This window comes from Moschus berezovskii, chromosome 6 (genome assembly GCF_049115385.1).
Source record: "Moschus berezovskii isolate FMDL1 chromosome 6, NW_MosBer_1.0, whole genome shotgun sequence".
Lineage (NCBI taxonomy): Eukaryota > Metazoa > Chordata > Mammalia > Artiodactyla > Moschidae > Moschus > Moschus berezovskii.
The window spans coordinates 118,626,216-118,645,848 of NC_142465.1; the positions used below are offsets into that span (position 1 = coordinate 118,626,216).

At 52.9% G+C, this 19,633-nt stretch overlaps 1 protein-coding gene across 3 annotated transcripts in view; it reads left to right on the forward strand.

The window, feature by feature from the left end:
* PARVB (parvin beta) overlaps positions 1 to 13,014 on the forward strand; it is a 118,993-nt gene extending 105,979 nt beyond the window's left edge. The window contains exons 11-14 of one of the 3 annotated variants that reach the window (XM_055394420.2): positions 3,566 to 3,667; positions 8,775 to 8,847; positions 10,044 to 10,165; positions 12,069 to 13,014. In XM_055394420.2, the coding sequence (XP_055250395.1) occupies positions 3,566 to 3,667; positions 8,775 to 8,847; positions 10,044 to 10,120 (252 nt within the window). In that variant the 3' untranslated portion in view covers positions 10,121 to 10,165; positions 12,069 to 13,014. Of the gene's footprint in view, positions 1 to 3,565; positions 3,668 to 7,247; positions 7,787 to 8,774; positions 8,848 to 10,043; positions 11,736 to 12,068 lie in introns of those variants that run through there. The other 2 variants (XM_088837554.1, XM_088837553.1) reach the window with 2 other exon arrangements.
* Positions 13,015 to 19,633: the final 6,619 nt, after the last annotated feature.

Consider the following 19,633-nt stretch of genomic DNA (forward strand, 5'->3'; position numbering starts at 1 on the left):
TCCCCCAGCTTCTGGTGGCTTGCTGGTAACTTTGGGCATTTCTTGAGTCATCGGATGTATCGTCCCCATCTTGGCTTTCACATGGATCTGTATCCAAATTTCCCCCCTTTTTTGGTAAAAACACAATTGTGTTGGATTAAGGCCCACCCTGATGACCTTGCTTCCGCCAGGACCCTATTTCCAAGTACATTCACCCTCACAGGTTCGGGGGCGTCAGGGTTCCAACACATCTTTTTTGGTCGTTGCTGTTCCGTCGCTGAGTTGTTTCCGACTCTCTGCGACCCCATGGACCGCAGCACACCAGGCCTCCCTGTCCGTCCGTCCCCACCTCCGGAGCTGGTTCACACTCATGTCCGTTGAGTCGGTGATGCCCTCCAACCATCTTGTCCTCTGCTGCCCACTTCTCTTCCTGCTCAATCTTTCCCAGCATCAGGGTCTTTTTTGGTGCAGGGATGCAATTCAACCACAGCGCCCTCCAAGGCTCTGGCACTCCCACCCAAGAGCCTCTGCATGTGTGGGTCCCTCGGACTAGAATGTGTGGCTGCCTCTGCTTCTGCTGCTGCTTCTTTTTTTTTTTTCTAATTTGGCTGCGCAGCGTGTGGACTCTATTTCCCCGAACAGGGATCGAACCCGAGCCCCCTGCAGTGGGAGTGAGGAGTCTTAACCTCTAGACCACCAGGGACGTCCCCGGCTGCCTCTGCTTCTACTGTCCATGGCCATCCTACCCTTAGTGCTTAGCCAACAAATGCTGGCTGGCGTCACTCTAGTGAATACACAACACGTATTTCTCCTGCCGCAAGTATAGAAAGTATACCTCCCACCCCGACTCACAGCGAAAGCCGCGCCGTGAAAATATGTTTTGAGCACTCGGCAAGCATTAAAGACAAAATGTAATTTCCCCGGGATTAGCTGGGTGCTTGAGTTTGGCGTCTTTTGCGTTCTCGGTGCCCGTTTCTCTAACGTGCAGCTGATCCTTCTTAAACCCCTGGGTGATTGCATTCATTCCTTTCTCCTTTTTTAACTTTTCTCATTTGCTTTTCTAATTAAAAATGTAATTCAGGTTCATTGTAGAAATGTCTGAAAATGCAGATAGGCAAAACAAATAAAAATCACCCGTAATCCCCTCACCCAGAGATAACAGCGCTGGGGGTTTACTCCAGATCATTTCTCTACACAGATGGCTCCTCGCAGGCAGCTCGCTCTGTGTTTGAAAGCTGAATGGTCCATTTTCTAACGTATATATTTACTTACGTGTCGTTTGCAAGAACACTTTTTTATTTTTTAGCAGTTTACAAATATTGCGTGTTTAGCCTCTGATTATTTGTAGCTTGATGTATCAACAGTCCAGAAGTGTACTCATTTGAAAAGGAACCATCCTTTTACTCTGCCCCCGCCCCAACTCCCTCACCATTCTCTCCAGAGGTAACCAACTGGAGTTAACGGTTGGGTGTGCATTTTTCTAGATGGTTTGGATGGATGAGTGTGTTTTTTGAAATGGCTGTGGGTCAGTTTTTTGTGTGTTTTTTTTTTTTTTTTTTGCAAAACAGCTGTTTTGTGAAGTGTTACTTAATAGCGTGGGCATCTGTTTGTGTGAGTGAGTGCGTTTCCGTCTCATCCCTTTTGTATTGTCTGGCCTGTCTGTTCATCACTTTAGTAGCTGCCTCCTATTCTGCATGTCATTAAATCCAGTCCTCGTGAGAGGACGTTTCCTGATCTTACCAGATACAGATAGCTGCACAACCAGTATCTTTGGACACAGCTGTTTATACCTTTATCTGCTTCCTCAGGATAAACTCCTACAAATGGGCTCATTAGAGCAAAGGTAGGTAGCTACGCGGAGGGCCCGGAAGCTTTGCCTGCCTGAAACTCATCAGCGGTGGTGAGAACCGCATTCTCACCAGCTGTCCCTGACGGTCACTGCCCAGATGGGTCTGCCTGCTGGTATCAGCAGCCACACATCTTAGGCTGAATTCTAAACTTAAATTTGCGTTGATCTCTGTTTGCTCGGTATGTCCATTATTTTTTTCTGTCACTGCACAGTATGAAGTAATGGGGCTTCCGAAGTGGCGCTAGTGGTAAAGAACACGCCTGCCAGTGTAGCAGACATAAGAGACCTGGGTTCGTTCCCTGGGCCAGGAAGGTCCCCTGAGGAGGGCACGGCCACCCACTCCAGTATTCTTGCCTGGAGAATCCCATATACAGAGGAGCCTGGTGGGCTACAGTCCATGGGGCTTCAAAGAGTCAGACACAACTGAAGCGACTTAGCAAGCATACATGAAGTAATATCCTAAAAATATTTTGAGCCGGTGATCCACCAAAAGAAATATACCCAGCCCTCCAAATGAAGATTTTTCTTTTTGTTGTTACAAAGGACTCTGATTATTTTCACAAATATGTTCATTGTTAAACTTCTGATGTCCTGGAAGTCAAAGTGAACTGGGCTCCAGTTCTTGCCCTGGGTGTGTGTACGTGTGTATTTTCCTTTCTTTTTAAAACCACTTCTAGATTGTGGGGCAGCTTCCTAGCTCTGTGACACTGAGCCAGTTCCTCAACCTCTCTGGACTTCTCCCCACATGTTTAAACTGGAAATAAGTCAGTATTATTCAAAAACCTGTGAAGAATTTCAGCTGGCACATGTAGCCAGTGGAAACTGTATTGGACCACGCAGTTTTAGAATCTGGAGGCTGGGTTCATCACAAGTCCTTGATCTGCAGGAGATGTCCTCTGGGAGGGTGGGTGGGCGAGTCCTCCCTCCTCCCCGCCCCGAGTGCTGGTCCATGTCCCAGAGATCAGGCCCCGCCTCCCGCATCTGGGTCCTCTCCTTCCCCTGGGCAAGTTGCTCTGCCTTCATTGGTCTCTTTTGGTTTACCTGTAAAAGGAGCAGTTACCCCCTGTCCTGGCTTAATGGGGGCGGGGGAGCCCAAGCAAAGAGCAGAGTCTTTGGGTCTAGATTCCTGGCCGCTTCCTGTACATGGGAGGTGGTGCTGGGCCAGGCAGCAGGTTGAGGGGCTGGGATCTGGGGAGAGACTGTAGCCTACCAATTAGGACCCAGCTAGGATGGACCTGCGTGCTGGGTGTACACAGAAGCTGTCCATCACAGGGCATGGGAAAGTCTTGTCCTGCCGTGAATGCCTCTAGAAGAAGGCGCCCTGGCAGCTTACCAAGTGAGCGAGCAGAACAAGGCAGCAAACCCCAAACCAAAGCCTAGGGCACCTTGCAGGCTGTGGATTAACCGTGCCCGCTGCTGGCACAGGTGGAGCACCCCCTGCTTGCCTGGTGCTCCCTGCCGCCCTCCTCCAGGGTCCCCATGGCAACCCAGAGAGGCGTGAGCCAGCATTGTCCCCAACGTCAGCGGTCTGGCCCTCCCTACTCGGCCGCAGTTCGTGTCATCACACAGTCTCAAGTGCCCGCTTTGCACCCTGGCCCTTCACCTGACTGCCGGCTCGAGTTCCTCAAGAGATGGATTTTTTTTTAAACTCTAAAGCACTTATCCTCTGTTTGAGTGGCTGCAGAGCCTTGGCTGACTCCTTGCGCGGCCCAGAACATCACGCGTGTTCCTCTGTAGTTTGCAGATGGTGTGTACCTGGTGCTGCTCATGGGGCTCCTAGAAGATTACTTCGTACCCCTGCACAACTTCTACCTGACCCCTGACAGCTTCGATCAGAAGGTACGTGTGTGCGGTCTCCATCCTGGGAGTGGCTCGGGACACGCTCATCCAGTTGAGCAGTGTAGAGTCCCCGGACCACTCTTTCTGAAATCCAGCCTGCCCAGAAAATGGTGTGGTGATGACATATGACCCTCAGGAAAGGAAGGAGCCCCACGGGCACACGCATCCAGGGGTTGTATGCCACGTTCTCGTTGGACTCTTAGCCTGGGACGATGCTTTTCTTAATAATTGTGGCCGAATGTCAGTAGAGTTGCAAATCCTTCCCCTATTCGTGCCACGTGGTCTGCCTGCGGCTTCATGAGCTTCCTAGACACCATCTTCAGTGGCTGCTCAAAGTCCATGGAGCGGCTGTGATGCCAGTCTCCCTGTTTTCCACTTCAGGGCAATCCATTTGTTTCTTTTTGGCTCTTAAAACAATAAGGTATCGTTGTGAATTTATTGTTGTCCAGTAGCTAAGTCGTGTCTGAGTCTTTGACCCCTATGGACTGCAGCACGCCAGGCTTCCCTGTCCTTCACTAACTCCCAGAGCTTGCTCAAGCTCAGGTCCACTGAGTCGGTGATGCCATCCAACCACCTCATCCTCTGTCGTCCCCCTCTCCTCCCGCCTTCAGTCTTTCCCAGCATCAGAGTCTTTTCCAGTGAGTCAGCTCTTCACATCAGGTGGCCAAAGTATTGGAGTTTCAGCTTCAGCATCAGCATCAGTCCTTCCAATGAATATTCAGGATTCATTTCCTTTAGAACTGACTGGTTTGATCTCCTTGCTGTTCAGGGGACTCTGGGAAAACCCATAGCTTTGACTATATGGACCTTTGTTGGCAAAATGATGTCTCTGCTTTTTAATATGCTGTCGAGGTTGGTCATAGCTTTCTTTCTAAGGAGCAAGCGTCTTTTAATTTCATCACCGTGCAGTCACCATCCGCAGTGATTTTGGAGCCCAAGAAAATAAAATCTGTTACTGTTTCCACTTTTTCCCCATCTATTTGCCATGAAGTGATGGGACTGGATGCCACGATCATGAATATGTAAATATAAATATACATGTTTCCATTCCTGTGGATTGTTTTCTAGGGAAATCCTCAAAGAGGATTGTTTGGGTCAAAGGGCATGGCCTTCACATTTGGGACACTCTTGTGACCAGGTGTTTACCTCCTGCCAAGGGCTTCCGCAGGTCCAGCCATCCCAGCAGTGTTTAGTTCCTTGCCTTCAGAAACCTGGCTCATGGACTGACCATATTTATTGCTTGAACTCGAGAGCATCTGTCATTTTATTTTCCCCAAGTGCTAGACCCATGAGTCAGGGAGGCAGACGAGGCGACAGGCGCGGCAGCCAGAGACGCACCCGGAAGCCGGGCCAGTGTTTACCAATCAGCCTGCTTCTGGCATCTCGAGAGCGGCTTGCTTGCAGCCAAATGTCGCTGCCGTCTGGCCCGCTGAGATGGATCAGAGCAGATCAGTGAGGTTCTGGCACGTTCCCCTCCTTGGTGCACAGAGCGGGTGAGGGGGATGGTGCTCAGGGCTGCGTGGGGCGGGTCAGGAGGCAGGAAGACGGACAGCTTGGTCATGGAGCTCATCTTGCATTTCCTGCCCACGTGGCCGGCTGCAGAAGGATTTCTGTTTGTTTGTTTTTTGACCTGGACCATTTCTAAAGTCTTTATGGCATATGTTACAATATTGCTTCTGTTTGATGTCTTGGTTTTTTTGGCTGCAAGGCATTTGGGATCTTCTGAACCCGTATCCCCTGCACTGGTAGGTGAAGTCTTAACCACTGAACCGCCAGGGAGGTTCCCAGAAGTCTTAGCCACTGAACCGCCAGGGAAGTTCCCAGAAGCATTGTCCTGGAGAGATCTTTTCTTTGTTCAAATGAGCACGAAGGGTGAAGTCAGCAGGCAAATTGGAGCTGGGCTTCTTTTCAGGACAGGCTCTGTGCAGTAGCAGGGGCAGCCCCTCCCAGCCCCAGCCTCTTTCCCTGTGAGCGGGAGGCAGGTGGCTGCTGTGGGGGACAGCATACCGCCTGGTGTGAGACCATCGACCCTTGTAGGATCCAGTGGTGGCCTGGGGGCCTCCAGAGCTCTCCTGGCTGGAAGTCAGCATTCTGAAGGTCCTTCTCCAGCCATGTTAGCCCTCAGCCCCACCCCTGGATTCTCTGCCTTCCTCCCCACGAGCGATGGCCTCTTTGTGCCACCTGGAAGTTCCTCATTAGCCCTGGGGCTTACTAACCTCCAGGTCCTCCAACCACCTCGCAGATGATGGCCTTTCCCTGCTGCGCAGACCTGAACCCACTTCCGGCCAGGGCCAGGCTCCTCATCCCAGTGTGGCCGGGCAGTGGTGACACGTGCCGTGACACCCTCCCGAAGCATCCCCGGGACCCCAGACTCCACAAGGCACTGAGAATCCTTGTAGCAGTGGCAGGAGACTGAGATCAGTGAGCAAAATACGACATGCCTCATGGGCATGTGCTTTTAAACGATCGCACTGGAGTTTAAAAAAGATGAGATGGGGCGTCTCCGACCCTGAGGTTCCTGCAAACAACTGAACGGCCCCATTGAGCCATCTCAGAGGCGTGGGTGCCACCCACGCTTCTTGTTTGAGGCCCACCATTGAGCCTTGCTCTGTTCTGGTCACTTTGCTGGGTACCTTGGGTCTGTGGTCACCTTCCGGAAGATTCCCTCTCCTAGAGAGAGACGTGTCCCTCTCTCTCTAGGGGGTGGCTTGTGTTCTGGAGACTTGGAGGTTATTCCTGGAAGCTAGTCCCAGAAAGGGCTTTGCAGTTTCAGAGTGCTTTCCTATGTGTTTCCTCATCGGAGTCCCTGTCCCTGGGGTGGAAAGGGGTCCTCGGAGTGCAGGTGGATCACGGTCAGCAGGGGCAGAACCAGGAGACCCCACTCCTTTCTGGGACCCTCTACCCTTCTCTCTCCTGGCCTGGTTTTCTGAAACTCCTTTGCATCACAGAGAGAAAGCACTCTGGGGGTCCTGCCGTGGACTGGCTCCTGGTAGCAGTGTGGGGCTTTGGGGTTCAGAGTGTGGCCTGGGGTGGGGGCTCTCACTCTCAGGGATCACAGTCAAGGAGGTGGCCCCATGTCCTGTCAGGAGGTGCTTGCTGTTCTTTGTGCCAGGTCCGTGGAGCCGGGCTCCGAGGGTGCTTCTCTGCAGGGGCAGAGAGGTGGTGGGGTTGAGGCTTGGCTCTGGGAGAGAACGGACGGGCAAAGCCGCAGTTTCCTGTCTGGTGGTTTCCTCGGACGGAGAAGAAAGCAGAGGAAAGTCTTGCTCAAAACCTATCACTGGTTGGGCCGAGCAGCTGCAGAGAGGTGGGCCTTGAAAGGATGCTCCCCCAACCCCTGCAGCTCCCCGCCTCCCACACCCCCATCCCCCTGCCAGCCAGTCTTTCCTTAGGGCAGGGAGGGGCCTCGTGGACTTGACCGTGCTCCACACACGTGATGGGGGCTCATCCTGCCAGCCTGGGGGCCATGGAAGACGTTTGTTCCCACGTTGGGCTGACGGTCTAACCCGACCGTTGCCCTGTTTCTTCCTCTTTGCCGTCCTGGCTCCGTCTCGGCTCCAAACCTGCTGTGTGTATGAATCAGGGATCTGGATCTCCGCGGATGGTGGAAGAGGCAGGATGCTCCTGGAGACGGCACAGGTTCCGATCCAGACTTGTGGGCTGAGTCCCGGCCCTGTCTCTCGGAGCCCAGGGACTTGTCCAGCACAGATGATAGATGTCCTCTCCCGCCTTGCCCAGGACCTCCTTTGGGAAGTGGGAGATTAAGACCCTCCAGTCTTCTGTGCGTGCCCCTCCTCGAAGGCCCAGCCGGGTTCAGCCCTGTCTCCAGGCTGGCTCCGGGCCCTGCAGGTGGGACTCTGACAGCCTGCGTCCTGTCTGCCCTTGGCGTGGCCCGCGAGCCTCAGGTCATTTGCAGCTCACCCAGGTCTGGATGTGAGTGGCCTGCCCCCACTCTGGGGCGTGTCCCCCATGCCAGGGCCGGGCTCCTGTTTGATACTCAGCAGACAATGGCTTCCTCCGCGTCTCTGAGCACTGAGCGCCCAGTGCCACCGTGGCCTGGGAGCTTCTCTGCTGTGCCCCGAGCTTTCGTGGTCTTGACTAAGGGAGGAGTATTTTGCCAAGTGTATTTTTCCTGGTTAATCATTAAACCACTTTGCAGGCAAACTTGTTGTCGTGTTTCTGATTCATTGGCAGGGAAATCATGAAAATGTTACTGTTTAAAGGGTGTTTGATTACAGGAGAGCCCTAAAGTCCTTTCCAGCTCTGACATCTGTGATTTATTTTATTTTTTGGTTTCCCCATCCTCCATCCTCCCCCACCCCCGGCCAGCCTTCACTTGAAGCAGACAGCTGGCTGGCTGTAATTTGGTTGATCACAGTATCTCCGTGGTTCGGGCAGACTTGAAACGCAGCAGAGGTGGCTCTGTGTCTAACCTCTGCCGCAGAAATGAGCAAACTTTGAGCATCCTTGGGGGCCGAATGCAGATGTTTCCACCTTTCCGGGGCCTCAAGCAGGTCGAAGGTCAGGACCGGGCCGTGTAGCAGTGGCCTGCCTTCAGTTCCAGCAGAGTCCATGGCACCTGCTCTGGGTCAGGGCTGCCGATATACCCCTGCCGATTGCACGCCGTCATGCTTGGCTGGCTTGAGGCCCTTCTGACAGATAGCAGGTGACTGCTGTGTGCCGGGGACAGGGCCCAGGGCTGGGTGCCTTCGGAGGTGACTTGTCCTTTCTGAGCCTCAGTTCCTCAGCTGTAAAAGGAAGCTGCCATCACTTGTCTTCACAAGGGCATGTCGGAGCCTGGGGACCCCCAGCCCTCCAGGGCAGCTTCATGCCCTCGTCTTCTGTGTCTCCGGCCACCCCCTCATCCCTGGGAAGGGGCGTGAGGGCCACCTGGTGGATATGTGTTGCCCTCAGCAGACTCCCTCGCCCTCCCTCTGCCCACCCTGCGTCCTGCCCTGGGCACCCCTGGTCCTTGTGAGCTGAGTCATTCCAGAGGTTCCCCCGTCTGCACTTGTTTCTGTCCCCTTAGAAGAAAATCGGTGGAGGTGGGGGCAGTGGGCAGGCCTGGGACCAGTTGCAGCCCCGACGCTAACTCTGGCTTCCTTGGCAGGTCCACAACGTGTCGTTTGCCTTTGAGCTGATGCTGGACGGAGGCCTTAAGAAGCCCAAGGCTCGCCCCGAAGGTAACACCCTGCCCTGGGTCTTCGAGGGGCTGGGTGACCAGCCATGTATCTCCCATCAGGCCCCGAGCGTGTGGCTCAAAGGCCGGGCTCTGCCTACCCCAGCTCCCTGTTGCCCTCGGGGCTTCGGGGACCTGGAGTCCTGTGCTGGTGAAGCCACCAAGGCCAGTTCTTCAGTAACCACTTGACTTGGTTCGATTACCTCACCAGCTGCCCTTGCTCAGACTGGAGATGCTGCTTCATGTCTTGAAACGATATTTAAGGTTGGCTGTAGTTTAATACCTGTCGGGTCGCTGTCCTGATGGTCCAGTGGTGCTTGTGAGCCGGGACGTGGTTCGGTCACGGCCTGTGAGGTCTGAATGGCAGTGGGGGCCCGCAGATCCCTGGCGAGAGGCCCCCTCGCTGCCACACTTGACTCCTGTGTTAAATGACCTCTACCAGGAATCTCTTAACTTAAGCGGACAACTGATGCCCTGGGGTGGGTGGGTGAGTGGGGTGGGGGGTGCTTCTCGAAGCATCTTCCAATCCAGGGGCCGTGGAGCGGGCCCTCCAAGTCCTGATTGTAACAAGTTTCCAGGTGACACCAGTACTCCTGGATCCCTGGCCCACAGTGACAGCTTGAATCCTGGGTGGGGCGTTATTACCCTCCACCCACGCCCCCTGGGAGGCTCAGCAGTCACTGTCGAACACCCATCCGAGGACAGGAACTCTATCCCCTGACCCATGAACCACAGCCCTCCCCAAGCCCTTGTCGGAGCTCAGAGAGCAAGGGAGGAGCAGAACCAGGTGCCTCGACCCCCAGGGAGACGGCCCGTTCCCACCAAACAAGGTGCTTGGACTTCCTGGGCCACACCTTGGTCCTGACCTCGAGGGGGTAGGACCACGGCTCCCGCTTGCCCTGCCCCAGGAGGTCCGCAGGATGGCCCGCGGTCCCCAGTACGTGTCCTTGGCTGTCCTGGACCCTGTGCCATGCAGACTTGCCTGGTCCCATCCTGGAAGGGATGGAGACTCCTCGCCATCCCAGTGCTCATCCCACAGGGTGGTGGCCTGGGGGCTCGGGCGGCAGCCTGTGAGTGGCGGGGACAGCATGAGTGCTCTGCGGGGGACGTAGAGGGTGTCCCCGCGTCTCCCAGGTGTTGGCACCAGGACTTGGGGCACCTTCTCTTACCCACAGTGGTTTCTCTGTTTTCCTTCTGCAGATGTGGTAAACCTGGACCTCAAATCCACCCTGCGGGTTCTTTACAACCTGTTCACCAAGTACAAGCACCTGGAGTGACAGTGAGGAGCTGTGGAGACCTCAGCAGGGACCGAGCTTCGGGAGGTGCCCTGGCCCCCCCTCCCGGCCCGCGGTTGCTCCCCACCCACCCCACTTTTTTGTTCTGGTCGATTCTCTTCACCTCCTTGCCTTGTAATTCCACAGCGGGTGGCATCCTTAGAAACGCAGGTTCCAAACACCAGTGCTCTGCCAGTTTGCAGCCTTGCTTCACCTGGGGTGCCACAGGGGGCCAAGTCAACTGTTGATCAAAAGATGGAAAAGAAAAAAAAAACCAGAACCCTGACCCTCAGCCCCTGGGAGGCAGGGGAGGGGTGCCTGGCATTCCAGCTGACAGCCGTCAGTGATCACAAGTCATCAGAAACACACTGCAGCGTTGCAGCAGGGGCGATGGCTTGACTCTCCTGGTGGCATCTTCTGGGCAGCCAGGCCTTTTTACAAAAAAGGCATTTTTCAGTTTGAAAAAAAAAATTCCCTCCGAGCTCCCGGAAGCCTCAGCTGCGACCGGAGTGTCCACTCGCATCCTTACTCCTTGGCCGCTCCGTGCAGTTTGCCCAGCGGACCCAGCAGCCACAGTCCATAGGAGGAAGGGCTTCTTAGGCGTTTCTTCATCTCTTGCTGTGGCTGAGTGGGCTGTGTCGGAGCCAGCTCTAAAAGGCAGCTGGAGACAGCTCCGCTGGGAAGTCTCCAGTCCCAGAGGCCCTGTTTGAGGAAGGATGCCTTTCCTAAAACCTTTGGAAAGCAGGTGGCGTGGGTTAGAGCATGGACGTTTAATGTCTCAGTCCTAGAGGCTGGAAGTCGAGATGGTGGTGTCAGCGGAGCTGGTGCCTTTGGAGCCTCCGGGGCTTGTAGACGGACACCGTCTTCCCTCGCTTTCTACTCTCCCCCACCCGCCATGAATCTGTGTCTTGTCTCTTATAAGGACACCAGGCAGAACGGATTGGGGTGGACCCTAATGACCTCACGGTACCTTAATTACCTCTGGGAAGACCCCTGTCCCCGAATACCGTCACCTGCTGAGAGCCTGGGGGTTAGGACCTCAATATATGGGGTCGGGGTGGGGGGCACAGCTCAGCCCTTAAGAGGGGAGGTGAAGTGTTCACCTCTGTCCTCCTTGAGTCCCAGCTTTCTGCAGCCTGTGGCATCCTCGGGATGCCCTGTCGAAGAAAATGCAATCCCTCATTTGTGTGCCCTTCACCCCTCACCTGCCTCGTCTCAGGAGAGAAAGGGGCACCCCTCGGCTGGGTCTCAGGCAGGTCTTCTGCTGGGTCACCCCTATGCCCACCTTGCTGTGGAGCTGGGGTTTTCATGACACCTGGACCCCCTGAGTTTGCTCAGCACCCCGGCAACATGGGCTTTCTCTTCTGTGATATGCGCCTTCCCGCTGTAGGTCAGAGCTGTTGAGCTAGTCGTTAATATTACATTGTGTACCAGTGCTCAGGACTCAAAGAACAGCTGCCTGTTCTGCCTGGGCTCGGGCAGCTGCCAGCCTGGGGCTGAGTTCAGAATAGCCAGTTTGATGGAGGAGGTTACCCAGCAGGGGAAGGAAATAATTAAAACGGCATTACGGCGTCTCCTGCGGGAGGCGGTGACATTAAAGATCCATGTTGACAAAATAGCCGAGGCTGGAACGTTCTGTGCCGCCTTCATTACACGCGTGGAACCATGGTGCCAGGGAGGCGGAGGCCCCTCCACCTGCCATGGGCACTCGTGGGCCTGGCGGGGCGATGCCAGGTCCTGGGGGCCTGCAGGGGTGGGGGTGGGGGTGAAGGAGGGGAGGTAGGGGTTTGGAAAGAAGCCTGGAGTCTTCAGCCCAGGTGGGCAGCTCCCCCGGCCTGTTTCCACACCCTGAAGGTCTGGGTGGGGGGCGTTGGTTCTTCTGGGGAGGGAGGTGGTGGTGGGGCTCGGCTCCCAGGGCAGTGAGCCCACTTCAAGCCCCCTTGTGTTTCAGGAAGAAGAGTAACAGGAATGGGATGTGGGAAACCTACAGAGAGGCACTTTTATCTCATAATGCTGACTCTAAAGCCCTGCTGCAGCAAAGCTAGTCATCTGGTCTCCAAAGCACTTTTTCTCAAACTGGCGTGAAGGCGTGGGTGTGCCTTCCGCCCACCTGTGCAGGACCCCTCGGGCCGTCCGTGTCACTTTCCTCCCTCCGCTGTCTGGACTGAACCAGAATTGAAAGCGCATGTGGGGTGAGGGCTGGGAAGCAGTTTTGAGGCCAGAGCCAGGGTCACCTCTGCAGTGGCTAGATTCCTCCTCTTGGGATCCGCCCATCGTCCCTGGTAGCTTGGGGACAACAGCTGTCAGGACACGAGTGTCAGGGCCTGGGACCTCCCCGCTGCAGAGCCCCACACGCTGCAGCATCTTCTGAGGAAAATGGGGCAACAGAAACAACTTTCTTCTGACACTTGCTGGGAGTTCCTTGGAATGCAAAATCTTCCTTCTTAGTCCTCAATTGAGTCCTCCTCCGCTGATTCCCATTTGCAGTGAATGGTCTCACTGCCCCCCCCAAGCAACCCCTGCCCCGAAGAGGGACCTTCATCCACAGGAACGAAGTGAAAACAGGGTCATCGGTGCCCATGCGGTGTGGGTAAAGGTCATGGAATGCCTCCTCTATTGATCTCAGGGTGGCCTGTCTTTTGAACGCCCGCCTTCCCCTGGTTTTGGGGTGCCTGCTTGCAGCTCTGGTTCCCCCTCGAACACGGCATCATGAAGCACTGAGCCCAGAGCCCCACATGCCCTGAGGTCCTAACTGGACATGACACAAAAGCTGTGTTGTTTTAAAGCAGCCAAATCCTCTTGCCCAATTTGTGTGCCAGTATCTTCGTGTCCTTGATTTGTTTTAAGCGGTGTTTACTTTGGATTTCTGGGTATTCAATAAAAGCCACTGAAACCCTGGCAGTGTTGTCAACCTGGCCTGCGGGCGGAAGGCGGGAGCCGGTTTTCCGGGCGGCGTGTGGTGGTTTATCCCAATAAAGGCCACTGCCTCTGTCTGCGTGCCGGGCTTTCTTTTGTGCCTTTAGGGCCCATGACACCAGCTTCCCGGGGGTGGGGGGTGGCTGCCGATGGACGAGGGGGGAGCCAGCTTGCATCCTGTGGGGAAGGGTCCCTGGGGAGGGTGCACTGCACCGAGGGTTTCCTGGGCAGGAGCAGAGGCTGGCGGCTCACAGCGGCTGAGTCACACTAATGAACGGAGCGGGCGAGTCTGCCCAGGCACCTGTTCCAAACCCAAGCGAGAGATACCAGTGGCCAGTGGCATGAGCTGCTACAGGGCCCTGGTCCCCTCCCTGACCTTTGGGGCCAGGGACCCTGAGGTGACCCCTAACGGGGCCAGATCTTTGGGGTTCCACGCTGGCCCTGCTATCAACCCTCCCCCGCAGAAGTCATGGGATACTTCAGGTACATCAAACTTTTCTCCACGTCGGAATTAAAATGGTGACTGTGAGCATGCGGCTAGCCTGGGGAGTGAGGCAACAGCACTGTTTAAACGTGCTGAAAATGACAAACTGTTGCTGGAAAGATCCTGGCCTTTGGAGAAAGACCTGCGTTCACGTTTGGCTTTGTTCCCACGTGACTGTTGGCGAGGGCACGAACCCACAATTTTCCAGAGGGCATGTGTGCTCAGTTGCTCAGACATGTCCGACTCTTCATGACTGCGTGGACTAGCACCCTGCCAGGCTCCTCTGTCCATGGGATTTTCCTGGAAAGAATACTGGAGTGGACTGCCATTTCCTTCTCCGGGTGAATCTTCCCAACCCAGGGATTGAATCCACGTCTTCTGTGTTAGCACGCAGATTCTGGACCACGGAAGCAAGCCCCAGACTGTCACCATATTTACTGCTCCGTTTCTTAAAATACTGATGAGGGTGGTTCTACACCACCCCCAGCCCTCACACTTGGCAATGAGGGGACACAGTTTGGGTTGTGGAGCAGGAGGAGGTGGGGAGGCGCAGGTCGGGGATGTGGTCCCAGGGGGCTGGTAAGCATCCAGGACACACGGGAAGGCTCCCCCAGCTCAAAAGGTCCCCTGGTGTTGAGCACGAGGAACCTGCTGTGAATCGCCAGCTCCTCGAGTCTGTCTTACCGGTGGTTTTCTTGGATGGGAGTATCTGTTAATACTGATGAGGCCAAAGGTTCGTCCTGCAACAGTTCTTCAGGCCAGCAACGGTACCCTTTCTCCCAGGGGGGTCTTCTGGTTAGTCTTGTTCTGGGGACGTTCCTCGAAGGCTTGTCTGAGTGGCCAGGGACAACAGCCATGGAGAGAGAGACACACGTGTGGATCAGTCCCAGGGAGAAGCAAGCGCCGTGACGGGCGCCCAGGTGAGGCTGGGCGAGGTGAGACGCTGTCTGGGGAGACGCAGCGAGCACTCCTGGAAAAGGATGGAGTTCCTCGGGTCCACCTGGAGTGGGGATGGGCTGGCGCTGGTTGGCGTCTTTTCTAAGTTCCGTCCCGTTCTTTCTGGCTGACCCCGTGGCATCAGTGGAAAGCCTCCACATCCAGCCATCCCCCCCAGGGGGCTGTAGCTGGGTGTTGGGGGGAGGACCACTGCTTCCGTCAGGGTGTCTGCCTTGTGGTCAGTCTTTGGGGACCCATGTCATTGTGTGGCCGCCTGACCTCAGCAGAATGTGTCGACCCTAAGAACTCAGAGCAGGAAGGGACCTTCTGAGGTCATCTCGTTTAAGCCTTTCCCAGGCAGGAGCCAGCTCGGGGCTGACAGTTCGGGTCATGCACGCTGCAGGGGTGGGGATGGTTCCTTCTGCAAGGGCAGCGTCTTGTGTTTGGGAAGCTCAGATTCTATGTGGTTTCGTTTCAAGTGGAAATCTGCTCCTGCGGGTATAATTTGATTCAATGAATCCTTGTTTCCCTCACCAGCAGCCAGGGTTAGCCCTTACCCCGGGGTGGGATGCGGGGCCCTCCACGGGCTCAGCACAATAGGAACTTGAACTGTATTCGTGTGAGTGTGCATGCATGCTGTCGCTTCAGTCATGTCCAGCTCTGTGACCCTCTAGACTGTAGCCCCCCAGGCGCCTCTGTCCATGCGAGTCTCCAGGCAAGAATAATGGACTGGGTTGCCGCACTCCTCCAGGGGATCTTCCCAACCCAGGGGTCGAACCCACATCTCCTGCACTGGCAGGTGAGTCCTTTACCACTGGCGCCACATGGGAAGCCTGAACCTTATTTAGTCAGTGCTTGAGGGCCTGCTGTGTGCCGAACTGAGTCCTGAGGATGCAGCAGGGAGCAGCGTAGACACCAGCCCTGCCTCGGGAGCTGAAGTGTGGAAGGGTGTACAGCTAGAGTGCAGACAGGGCAAGTTCTGGTCAGAAAATAAGGCTGTGATGTACTAGAAAGATGCAGGAGGTGTAGGAGACTTTGGAGGCAGAGGGAATTGGCCCATGAATCACACGTCCCCCCATCCCTGTGGACCTGGGAGGGCCTCGTGGCTCGGCCCAGCAATGGGCTGAGGACAACCCGATAGGGTCTCATAAAGTGAAACTTTGAAGTCTCGTTGTACATTTAAATCCATAGCTCCCTTGCTGACATAGACGCACCTTCCGTAACACGTGTGCAGGATGCTGATTTTCTGCATATGTAGAATATAGTTCAGGATCTCCTCCCACATCACGTTTCCTCCCACAGCTGCACACCCTTCCACACTTCAGCTCCTGAGGCAGGAGCTTGTTTCTACCCTGCTCCCTGCTGCATCCTCAGGACTCAGCTTGGCACACAGTGGGCCCTCAATAAGTACTAACTTTTTTTAAGGTTGTTTAAATGCACTGGCTTTGCGCCAGACGGCCAGAAGGAGCACGCCAAGAATGATGGGACATTTCATGGGACCTAGGAGCTGTCTTACAGCCTGTCCATACTGTGAACAGTTGAGCATCAGAAAGTATCGGTTCAGTTCAGTTCAGTCACTCAGTCATATCTGACTCTTTGCAACCCCATGGACTGCAGCATGCCAGGCCTCCCTGTCCATCACCAGTTCCCAAAGTTTACTCAAACTTATGTCCATTGAGTCAGTGATGACATCCAACCATCTCATCCTCTGTCGTCCCCTTCTCCTCCTGCCTTCAATCTTTCCCAGCATCAGAGTCTTTTCCAATGAGTCAGCTCTTCGCACCAGGTGGCCAAAGTGTTGGAGTTTCAGCTTTAGCATCAGTCCTTCCAATGAACACCCAGGACTGATCTCCTTTAGGATGGACTGGTTGGATCTCCTTGCAGTCCAAGGGACTCTCAAGAGTCTTCTCAAACACAACAGTTCAAAAGCATCAATTCTTCGGCGATCAACTTTCTTCACAGTCCAACTCTCACATCCATACATGACCACTGGAAAAACCATAGCCTTGACTAGACGGACCTTTGTTGGCAAAGTAAGGTCTCTGCTTTTTAATATACTGTCTAGGTTGGTCATAACTTTTCTTCCAAGGAGTAAGCGTCTTTTAATTTCATGGCTGCAGTCACCATCTGCAGTGATTTTGGAGCCCCCCAAAATAAAGTCTGCCACTGTTTCCCCATCTTGTCATGTGGCCTTTCCATGTGGCATGTGGGATCTTAAGTTCTCGGACCAGGGATGCAACCCATGCTGTCTGCAAGGGGCAAACAGGGTCAACCACTGGGCCACCAGGGAAGTCCCTCGTTTAACATTTTATGCTTACATAATTTCAGAGAGTCCCTTGGACTGCAAGGAGATCCAACCAGTCCATCCTAAAGGAAATCAGTCCTGAATAGTCATTGGAAGGACTGATGCTAAAGCTGAAACTCCAACACTTTGGCCACCTGATGTAAAGAACTGACTAATTTGAAAAGACCCTGATGCTGGGAAAGATTGAAGGCGGGAGGAGAAGGGGACAACGGAGGATGAGATGGTTGGATGGAATCACCAACTCAATGGACATGCGTTTGAGTGAACTCCAGGGGTTGGTGATGGACAGGAAGGCTTGACATGCTGCAGTCCATGGGGTCACAAAGGGTCAGACATGACTGAGCGACTGAACTGAACTGAATTTCAGACCTAGAATAAAGTTGCTGCAATGGTATAAGGAATTCCTATATTTACCCTGATCCCCATAAGCATGAATGTTTTACCATATTTGCTTTATCCTTTCTACCTTCTCAATATAGATATAAATGCAGATATTTAGATGTAGGTCAATCATGTAGATAAGAGATCTAGCACCTGTCTATCCGTCTGGATAATTATCTCTTTCCTGAATTGTTGAGAATAAGTCGCATGTATTATGCCCTTCTATTTCTAAGTATTTTGATGTATGTGTCCTAAAAACCAAAACATTCTATTCTGTAATTTCAGTACAGGTGTCATTACCGGAAATGACATTGATACAATAGCATTATCTAACCCACCGGCCTTAATTCTATTTCTCCAGTTGTCCCAGTAATGTCCTCTTACCCAAAGGAATGCACTGACATCTTGTCACGTCTCTGCAGCCTCCTTTAATCTGGAGCAGTTCTTCAATCTCTCTTTACTCTTTGTGACATTGATGGAGAAAAATACAGAGCAGTTATTGCCTAGAATGTCTCTCAGCTTGCCTTTGTCTGATGTTTCCCTCATGATTAGATTCGGGTTCTCCTTTTTTGGCAGAAGCCAGGTGTTCTTCTCAGTGCATCTTATCAGGAGACATAATGCATGGATCTCTCCTATTTCTTAGGATATTTATTTGTTTTAATATTTAGTTAAACTGATGTTGATCATGTTTGTCCACTGAAAATGTACCTCTTCTTTCTAATTAAGTATCTCATGGGGGAAAGATTTTTATGTTTAGAGTTACCTTTCCAGCAGAAATAACTGGAAAACTGGGAAAAATGTAGGAAACAACTATTTTAGACACTAGAATAGAGGCAAGGCAGGTCTGTGAACTTTAATAAAAGGGAGACAGATGAGGTAAACTCTACCATTGCCTAGGTTCCCTTCCTGGACGTGAATCCTGGACTGGGATGCAGCTTAAATAGAGCCCAATGGTCTCATAGAATTGAGGAGACAGAGCTCAGAGTTTGAGGAGGTCAAGGTTAAAAGCAATTTAAAAGTATCAGAGTAATTCACAATTAACTGCCTGCCAGAAAACTTCTTTCAAACCATGGTGCTAGGGAAGACTCCTGAGAGTCCCTTGGACTGCAAGATCAAACCAGTCCATCCTAAAGGAAATCAACACTGAATATTCATTGGAAGGACTGATGCTGAAGCTGAAGCTTTAATACTTTGGCCACCTGATGCAAAGAGCTGACTCATTGAAAAAGACCATGATGCTGGGAAAGAAGAAGGCAGGAGGAGAAGGGGATGACAGAGGATGAGATGGTTGGATGGCATCACCGACTCGATGGACATGAGTTTGAGCAAGCTCCGGGAGACAGTGAAGGACAGGGAAGTCTGGTGTGGTGCAGTCCATGGGGTCACAAAGAGTCGGACGTGACTTAGTGACTGAACAGCAACCGAGGAAAAATGCCAACACTTTAAAGGAATGCAACAAAATCTGCCCAATAACATAAAATCCTTAATATCTAGCATTCAGTTTGAAAAACTACTAGAAATACAGGGCAGAAAACTGTGACCCATAACCAGGAGAAGGATCAGTCAGTAGAAGCAGACCAGGAAATGACAGAGATGGTGAAATTAGCATTCTATAGGACAGCCGCCCTGGGTGCTTTGAAAATATTCATGTTCTAGAAGACTGTTCCAGGTTAAAAGCCTGACAGGACATGGCAGCCGAGTGCCACCTGTGGACAAAGCTATGATGGCTAGTGGATCTTGGAGTAAAAATAGTATAAACAATACTCCTGTAAATAGCATAACAATATTTGGGGGAATTTGAGTGTGAATGAAAATATTACTATTTCAGTATTAATTTTCTAGAGTGTCCTATGGAAGAATATGCTTGTTTCTAGGAGATAAATTCTGAAATGTTTGGAGATGACATGTCACAATCCCTCCCTGGAATTTATTTTTAAATGGTTCAGAAAAAAAGTGAAAGAAAAAGCAAAGGTAGTAAGATGTCAGAAAAAAAAAAAAAAACAAGAAACTTGAGATTCGGCAATGTAAATGTAATTTACAACCTTTGTACAGTTCATCATCGTCATTTAGTTGCTAAGGTGTGTCCGACTCTTGCGACGCTATGGACTGTGGCCTGCCAGGCTCCTCTGTCCATGGGAGTCTGCTGCCAAGAATACTGGCTGCTGCTGCTGAGACGGCAGCCCACCAGGCTCCTCTGTCGCTGAGATTCTCCAGGCAAGAATACTGGACTGGGTTGCCATCCCCTTCTCCAGGGGATCTTCTCAACCCAGGGATTGAACTTGCGTCTCTTGCACTGCAGGTGAATTCTTTACCTGCTGAGACAGCGGGGATGCCCAAGCTATGACAGATAACTCTAATATAGTTATATAAAATAATTATATAGTTTTCTATATGAAGTTCACGTTTTAAAAAACCGTATTGCGTGATGGCCTCTTTCTCACTGCATTTTGTCACAAAGTCCAGTCTTACACAGGTAGGACAGAGTGGCAGACTA